The 9,410-nt window shown below is 38.0% G+C and overlaps 1 protein-coding gene across 1 annotated transcript; it reads right to left on the reverse strand.

The window, feature by feature from the left end:
* Nucleotides 1-6,925: 6,925 nt before the first annotated feature.
* On the reverse strand, nucleotides 6,926-7,747 carry LOC143855852 (protein FAR1-RELATED SEQUENCE 9-like). Its single transcript, XM_077365905.1, has one exon. It carries the CDS (start codon nucleotides 7,745-7,747, stop codon nucleotides 6,926-6,928), a length of 822 nt encoding a protein of 273 aa, XP_077222020.1.
* Between the last annotated feature and the right edge of the window lie 1,663 nt (nucleotides 7,748-9,410).

Below are 9,410 nucleotides of genomic sequence, written 5' to 3' on the forward strand. Positions count from 1 at the left end.
AGAGGAGAGAGAAAGACACATGAGGAGTCGATTTATCAATTCGGGGAGTTGATTTATCACTCCCCAAAAGAAATTTCTTTTCTTTTTATCTGGTATTTACATGTCAACATTACTCTTTTACCAGTAACCCGTTTGCTGATATCTAATATCTATCTCTATGAGAAATTATTTGAGGGTAAAATCGTAATCTACATACGAAAAGTACCGACAGTGTAACTGTCTATGAAAATTACGGAAAAAACTACCAAAAAGAGGTATAAACATATGACAATGATGAAAGAACTACTTTATATTACTCATACAGGACACTTGCAAAATATTGACGGATTCCGGGCACCTGAAGAGGAACAACAATTATGGAAACCTCTATCGATTGGAGGGCTAGTATCAACCTATGGAAATGCTTTTACGGGTACAACCGATTGACATTGTGTTCCATCACATGGACGGTTTGGATCAACCTATAACCCTCTTTAGATCGGAGGGTTCGGATCAACCTATGAAAATTATTTTTGGGGCACAACCCATGTAGGCAGTGGCCTATCTAATGGACGATTTGGATCATCCTATGGTCCGGGCCATATCGTACATTTTAATAAAGTGAGGAGTGCGATCATCAAAATACGGTGAGTAGTGCCATTATAAAATATGGCAGTGAGGACATTAGCACTATATATAATTTGAAACAATCGTTGTTACTTAGATGTTCCCACGTGGGTCGGGTTCAACCAGAATTTGGGTTGGGTCGGGTTAAGCTTTTTCGCAAATCGGGTTGGGTTGGGTTGGGTTGGGAAAAATCAACCCGAATTGGAAATCGGGTCGGGTCGGGTCGGGTTGGGCTGTCGGGCCCGACCCGACCCGAAACCCGAATTTGGGTTCCATCTGAAGAAGTTCTGTATATGTGTTTTTCTTTTTCAACACTGAAATAGTCTCCACAGTCCACAACGGACGGTTTGGATAATCCTATGGTGCGGGCCATACTGTACTTTAATAAAGTGAGGAGTGTGATCATCAAAATATAGTAGTGCGGATAACATTTCCCTTTGTTAATTGTTAGTCCCTGCTTGGTTTGGATTTTGAGAACCGATTGTGAGTTAAAAACTGATTAATGGTGACTCACTAATGGTTCTCAAAATCGAAAACAACCCGTCTTGAGTTGAGGTGGTCAACAATTGGTACCATATCAAATCGACCCAACCAGACCCGAATTCGAAATCGGGTTGGGTCAGGTTGAGGAAATTGCAAATCGGGTCAGGTCAGGTTGAACCCAGTCGGGTTGGAAATCGGGTTGGGTTGGAAAATATGGGTTCCTCGAGTTGGGTCTGGTTGAGACCCAAGTTGCACCCCTAACGATGATGAAAAAACTAATTTTCCTTATTCACTATGTGCGGGTCAAATTACGGAAAGTTTGATATTACGAATGCAGGACACCTATAAAATATTGACGAATTCTAGGCACCTTAAGAGGAACAACAATTATGGAAACCTCTATAGATTGGAGGGCTAGGATCAGCCTATGGAAATTATTTTACTGCCAGAACCTATTTATGTTGTGTTCCATCACATGGACGGGGTTTTTTGCTAGTATATATATATATATATATATATATATATATATATATATATATATATATATATATATATATATATATATGAGAAAAGTGAGTCTAGTCTGCCGACTAGAAAACAATCTCTAGTCCTCCCATATTATAAGCCGTTGGATTGTAAGTGAGTGATCCAAGACGTACGTTATTTTAAAACATTTCAGCGCTAAAAACATTCCAGCGCTAACAATACCCTCGTACATTCCAGCAGTAAAAACCCCCAAAACCCATTTCAGCGCTAAAAAAAAGAAATCTAGGGTTCGGCTTCGGTTTTGGCTTCTCTCCCTCGTTCCTCATTCGTGTTTGAAGATCAAAACAGGTACTTTCTCTCTAACTCTCTCCTCTTTCAAGATCTCTCTCAGATTTCTTCATTTTTTTCCTTTTGAAGTAGATCTCTCTTAGATTGAATCAGATTTCTTCATTTGTTTTTTTAACTTTTCTAATATAAAGTGAAAGATCTATAGCTTTTTTTGGTTCGAAAGCTAGGGTTTTTTTTTTGGTTCGAAACCCTAGTTTTATTTTTCAATCCATGGATTTCAAGATGGGTTTCTATGTTGTTTAGAAACTAGGGTTTTGTAGCTATTGTTTTGGGATATGGTAGATGGTTTTATTTATTTTTCCTTGTGTAGCTGCTGTTTTGTTTCGAAGCCCTAGTTTCGAACCAAGAAAACCCACATCTTTTACAAGGGACAAAAATCTAAAACTAGGGTTTCAAAGCAATGATTTGTTATGTTAAGAAACTAGGGTTTGGGGTTTCTTTTTTGATTTTTCATGGGCTGTTGACTATTTGTTATGGGGTTTGTTTTTTAATTTTTTATGGGCTTTTGATTTTCAAGGCAATGAATTTTTTCTTCCCAGCCATGGAAAACAATAGATGTGGGTTTTTTTGTTCGAAACTAGGGTTTCCAGTTCAGAGACCCTAGTTTCGAACAAAGAAATGTCTCAGTTATTTTAGAATGGAGAAAAATCTGCAACTAGAGTTTCAAAGCAATGATTTGTTATGTTAAGAAACTAGGGTTTGGGGTTTGATTTTTCTTTCTTGATGGGCTGTTGACTGATGAGGTTCATTATAATAGGATGGGCTTGTGATTTTTTATGAGCATTTGATCCATTTTCAGATTTTTTATGTAAAGGAACTAGGGTTTCTTGATTGTTTTTGTTTTATGTAAGACCATAGCAAGTAAACATTTGACTTATCTCTATTTTTTATAGTGTTTTTTCGTAGCCATTGAGGAAAGAAGGTTTTCAGGACTGTGTTCTGGCTTCTTAACCACACTTATTTATGACAAACACCTTAGGATTAATGGATGATACTTCTCTTTTTGTTATTGGTATGTGTTTGGCTTCCTTTAATTTGCTAGTTTGGATTGTGGAAGAGATTTCAGGGGATGGTGAAAACCCATTTGAAGTGTGGTAGGTGATGTATCAATGCTTCTTGTACAACCTCTTCATCAAAAGCCATTTACAACACTGAAAAATGAAGTAGCTAGAGAAAAAAATTGAAATTAAATCAATTGGGGTTCTGGCTAGGATTTATCTGTGATTCTAGAAAGGGGAGTAAAAAACAGAGTTAAGTCAATTACTCTGTGAGTCCTCGTGTTTTTCTTTTGTTTGGTGTTTTGTTGCTTTATGTTTAAATTATTCTTCATTTACTCTCTGAAATCATTTTTGTTTAATTACAGAAGCATAAAGCATGGCATCCTCAACCAACACTAGTGGTATCTCACATGGCGTACAACCAACATCCAGAAACTGTCTTTGTAATTTGCCAGCAGTTCGAAGAATTACACAGACCAACAAAAACAATAACAAAGGCCGGCCATACTTCGGATGTGCTGGATACCTAGTTGAGTTACACATGAGATTTTCATTGTTTTGATAAGTTTTTTGGTAAGTTGTTGAAATTCTAAACAACGTCAATAACATGCAGGGCAACAAGTGCGAATATTTCCTCTGGGCTGACCTTCAGTTTGACGGGAACGAGTCATGCTGGGAGTCGAGTTTTCACAACAGACGCGAAGTGAGGACGATGGAAGACCGCATCAGCGTACTTGAAAATGATGTAACGATGATGAAGAATGAAAATTCCATGCTTAGAGACCGCATCAACGAACTTAAGAATGATGTTATGATGCTGAAGAATGAAAATTCCATGCTTAAAGACCGCAATAACGAACTTAAGAATGATGTTATGATGCTGAAGAATGAAAATTCTATGTTTAAAGTTTGTGTAGTAATAGGGATTTTCTTCTTTTTTTTCTTTTTCCTTCGTAGTACTACGTGAGAGTAGAAGTGTATCTGGCACTGAATGCATATTTGGAACTTCTTCTGCATGTATCTGGCACTGAATGTTTATTTCTTTTGAATTATGTTTAAAGAGATGTTAGGTTGCTTTGATTTTAGTCTTTTCTTGTTCTTTCTGAATGGTTGTTTAAAGGTTGGGATTAGTTAGTAAACATTAAAAGGGATAACTATGAGTGGCTTGGATGTTATGAGTACAGGTCGATTTAGCTTCAGAATTCGATTTAGCTTCAGAATTTGTAATTTTGTAATTTGTTTAGCTGTAAGTTATGGAATTTCTGCTCTGAGCTTGCTCCCAAACTTTGTACTAAATCTGTGATGGCTCTCCAGTTGATAGAAACTCACTAGTATAAATTTAGTAGCGGCATGCTAGTCACATTAACAGTAAACAAAAAAAATGTGAAATTATGGACTTGGCACCCATTCCTAGCTGATCACAAGGTGTTAGCTGTAAGATCTGCTAGCACTTTCAGGTCTCTTTTCATATTCAGTCAAGCAAAAATTAAATTTGATATGATGTAACCTTTGCCCTGAACAAAAGCATCACAACAAGATGAATGCACAAGTGGCAATCAAGTGCACAGAGATGAATGCCCAGATTGTACATTCATCTAGTTCACATAGATTCACAACAAGATGAACGCACAATCCGGGCACAAAGATTCACTAAGAACAATGACCTGTGCCATTTTTTTTAAAAAAAGCGACAGATATATTTACTCTTCCAGTCACTTGATTGTCTCATTCTCATACAAAAACCTGTACACAAGTCCAAACAATGACATTTCAAATAAATTCCCTATAATTTCAAAGTGAACAACTTGTACACAGGGACAAGCGAACAATTACAGCATGCCAAAGATTGAAATCAAAGGAGTTGCAAGCATAACACTAAATAATAGTGCATAACACTCAATAACATTGCCATAATATAAAGTTGAATCCATAAACATTTTCCAATTTAAGAACAAAAGGAAAGTCTCGGCAAAATAAAGTCATTGTCTGATTTCAATGTTCTTCAAACAGTCTTCAAAAAAAATTGTAGTCTTCAAATAGGAACTGAAATAGTCTTCAAAAAAATAGTAGTCTTTAAATAGTCTTCAACTACAAAAGGTCGTGCAAGAGATTGTAAGCCTAAAACAATTCGCAGAATGCACACAATCTGTTTGGAACTTCAAATGCCCTGCATGAACAAGAATAAAGGATCATCATCTGGCCGTTAGAACTGATACAAATAAACCATTTCATGTGAAGTAGAAATTATTCAATGAAAAGGATAGAATATGTGCATAACTATAAATGTGCATACCAAGTATATCCCACACAATTGATAAGTTAGTCAAAACTGCCATTACATGAGAAGGAAGAAAAATCATTACCTCCATATTTTTGGTCCTCTTCTTCTTCTTCTTCTTCCTCCTCTGCCTGTTCGTTTTCCTCTACGTCTTCATCCTCATGCACCTCCGTTGTGGGCATCTATTGACACCTATAGTAAAGAAAAAAAAGGTACTACATGTTAAATTCCGTGAACAATAAATATTTAAGGGAAAAAAAGAAAAATATTAGCAGTAATCCAAACCTCCTTTTTCTTTTTACACGTTGTTTGGTAATGGCCCAAACGACCACAAATTACACACTTCTTCCTCTTGCGCTGGGTTTAAGACTCCTCTAAAGGAGATTTATACAGTGTTGCTGAAATTCCAAGGGTAGGCCCGAGTACTATTCTAATGGCAACTTATGAGGAGGAAAAATTAGGTTTCTAACAACTATTAAGCTTTGAAAACTCTAACACAATTTTGAAGATTTAGGAGATCAAAAAGGCAATTAAGCATACAAGTTAAATCCTAAGTGCAATGCAAATGTAAAGCAAGAGATAAGAGAGAGTTCACCCGAGATTTAAAGTGGTTCGGTCCTCAAAACGCGAGGCCTACTCCACTCCACCAACCAAACCCGTTGATGGCTTCACTATGTTGATCTTCTTAACTTCGGCGAAGATCGGTGCCAATTACAATTCCAATTGCCTTTAACCTTGGTGGCAATCCTCACCACGGAGAGTGGGCTTCGCTTCTCCGAACACTCGCCCGAATACAATCGTTTGAATAAGAAAGAAAGAACAAAATATCCCTCACAAGGGTTTACAAGGTTTGTAGAAGATGTACAAATTTGAGCCTAATGATTCAAATCCTAATTCTAGAGGATGAGAGGCATAAACAAGCTTGATTCACTCTTAGGATGTTCAAATAGAGTTTTTGAGTGTTAGGATTCATTATTGGGAAGTTTAGAATACCCATATATATAGAAAAACCCAACTATGACCGTTTGGGGGCATAGTCGTAATTCTGGCAAAGTTCCCCAACGGATATATTTTTTCCCGTTATAGTATTCTCGGAGTTTTGGGAATTGAAACAGAAGATGGAAAATGTTACTGGACCAAATCTCGGAGTTCCGAGCTCCGAGCTCCGAGAATTCTCTCGGAGTTCCGAGCTCCGAGCTCCGAGAATTCTCTCGGAGTTCCGAGAAGCCTATTTCCAGCAGATTTTCAATTCTTGTTTCTTATTTGTTTTGGGCTTCCAAATCTTCACCAAGTGGGATTGTTATGAGGGTTCCAAATTGTTGGAACACCACAAGGACAACCACTTAAGCATTTAGGGTGTGTGGATACTTATTTATGCCTCTTAAACTTAAGTTAGGATTGGATCAATACAAACTAAAAAAGACGTAAAATGGTCTTCACTTGCAATGCTTCAAGTCTTCTAGAGTCTTGGATTTTCGACGACTTTGGCCTTCCGAATGTGGTCAAATGAGTGCTTCTTGGCCTCAATCAAAGCAATCTTGTCTAAACACAATCAGCATCTACAACTTAGACATTCAAACACATTAGTGATATAAATTACTTGTGTATTGGAATCATCAAAAGAAGATGGGAATGCCAAGGTGGGAACCATTGGGCTTACAGTTGCCTTTTTCGCGCGACCTTTGCCTCTCACAACTTTGGGATCACGAATAACAATCTCAGGGGTTTACCTGATAAAGTTAGAATGCACTTGGCTGCCACTGCATGGCATTGAAATTTGCTCAACCAACTTCTTCTTCTGTTCACATTCCGCTAACGAAGAATCAAAAGCTTCATTCATCTTCTTGAAGAGACTCTTATCACTCTGCATTTCTTCTAGAATGCATTGATGCTTTCCTATCAGGCACCATTTTTGAAGAGGAGTAGCGTCATCACTATCTTCTTCTCCTGCAGGCACTCCACCACCAACGTGATATCTCGCCCCAATAGTCCATCTATGTAAGATATATCTCGCAGGAATGCTCGTTAAACGCTTCAAGTTCATAATGCGGAGTATATGTCTACATAAAATCCCCTCAATTTCAAACTTCGCACATGCACATGTAGCCTTCACGCCCTCTTTAAATTCCTCATACACAACCTTCAACCATTTCCATATTGGGTCATCACTGAAACCAACAATGTATTCGGTGACATTGCCATTCTTACATGTCTCCTCTTTCCACAAATCAATACTTTCAGTAAACTCGGTTTGGAATATGGTAAATAATGCCCTCATATAACAATCTCCTGCTTGGGCTTCCAACCGATTTTTTCCTTTCAATACAGCTTTTGTTGATTTAGTATTGAAGTCTTCTTGAGATTCGAACTTACGACGAGCAACGAGTGCCCTATCATATTGTTGGACAAATTCTTGTAAAGTTGTGTTTTGATTGACGAAGCCATCAAAGAAGGCATTTATGCTTTCACTGTGTGAACTGGATACCATGCCAGCAGTGAACGTGCCTCTAAAATAAACTGGCACCCAATGACTCTGAAACTCCCACATTTTCGCTAGCCAGTCTTTTTCACCAATGTTATATTTCTCAACCATCTTTTTCCACTCCATCTCAGAATATGATATTTTTTTCCTATAAAACCAATGAGAATAATATTTTTCGACGTACTAGTTGGGTCTCTAAAAGCTGGAATATGCTCAACTAGTTGCTTCTTGATGTGCCAATAGCAGAACCGATGGCGAGTAGTAGGGAATACACTCTGAATTGCGTTTCGCATTGCCCCATCCATATCGGTAATTATGCAACCAGGAGCCTTCCCAAACATACACCTCAACCATTGCTCAAACAACCATGTAAACGTCTCTTCCTTCTCATCTGCTAGTAGTGCGCATCCAAAGAGGGCAAACTGTCTATGATGGTTCACCCCAGTAAATGGAGCGAAAGGCATCTGATACCTATTAGTCTTGTACGTAACATCGAAAATAATTACATCACTAAATGTTAGGTACATAGTCCTTGCCCGTGCATCCGCCTAAAACATAGATCTTAAATTGCCCACCTCATCCAACTCCATAGAAAAGAAGAAGTTTGGATCTTCTGATCGTTTCTTTTGGAAATGTTCTGCTACTATGACTGCTTCTCTCCCCATATTGTCCTATCGTCGTATTCTCAGACGGGAAACCACTTGATTGGTTATGATTTGTGCATCTGATCCTTTACATGACTCATTAATAGCCCTCGCAATACCAGCAGGCGGCAATCCACTATCTCGGAGCAAATCTATCAAATTCTTACAGGCATTGCTCTTATGGAATCCATTATATGAATGATGCAATCGTATTCTGTCAGGGGAAGTGAGAGTATGACAATGACTGGGTTGAAAAGCAGTGACAACCCAGTTACCATTTCGCTTGACAACCCTCCCGCTTATGGCGACGCACTTTCACTTCTTTTCCAGCCTGTCTCTTATCATTCGAGTTTCTAAACCCCTCTTTATCGCATACGAATCTCCTCTATATTACAACTTTAGTATCCTTCTTCGAAGTAGCAGTCTTAGCTTTCCAAATTCCAAAGCCTGTAACTAATGTGTATAAATTATAATACTGATAGACAGCTACTTCGCTCTCAAACTCCAAACCAACAAATGGTACAATACGTACATTGCCCTGACAATCATCCTTAGTAGGTGTACTAAAGTTCCCACTACATCCCACATCATTATCACCTTGTACCAAAGCAGCCTCATTCAGATTTCCATCCCCGTCAACCATAACTAATTCATCTCCATCTCCACCAGGTTTCTCATTTAGTCCTTGAGATTCCGACCATGTATCTTCAATCAAAAGTAACATATTTGCATCAATTTGATCAATAGATAACACACAAGGTTCCAACTCATTACTCCTATCCATCGGTTCTATACAACGTCTTCAATCCCTTCTCATAAGACTGAAGTGAGAAGGAAAAAAATCCCTAGCAAAAAACAGAGAAAAGTTTAAAAAAAAATCAATGGTTTAGCTTTTTTGGCAGAACCCTAGCAAGGCGTGATGGATCAAGGGGTAGGATCACCAGATGTGTTTACCTACTGAGAAGCTTTCCTTCCTACTAAGGCCCTGTTATGGATTTTTGAGAACCGATTGTGAGCCCAAAACTGATTATTGGATCAAATTTACATTAAAGTTTTAGTCCAATAATCAATTTTTAACTCACAAT

The sequence above is a fragment of the Tasmannia lanceolata genome, unplaced genomic scaffold (genome assembly GCF_043159265.1).
Source record: "Tasmannia lanceolata isolate RefF3 unplaced genomic scaffold, GAP_Taslan_0.1 ptg000023l, whole genome shotgun sequence".
Lineage (NCBI taxonomy): Eukaryota > Viridiplantae > Streptophyta > Magnoliopsida > Canellales > Winteraceae > Tasmannia > Tasmannia lanceolata.

Bases quoted from the DNA above. Each gene is read 5' to 3' on its own strand.
- LOC143855852 (XM_077365905.1), bottom strand. From the start codon at position 7,747: ATGTGGGAGTTTCAGAGTCATTGGGTGCCAGTTTATTTTAGAGGCACG.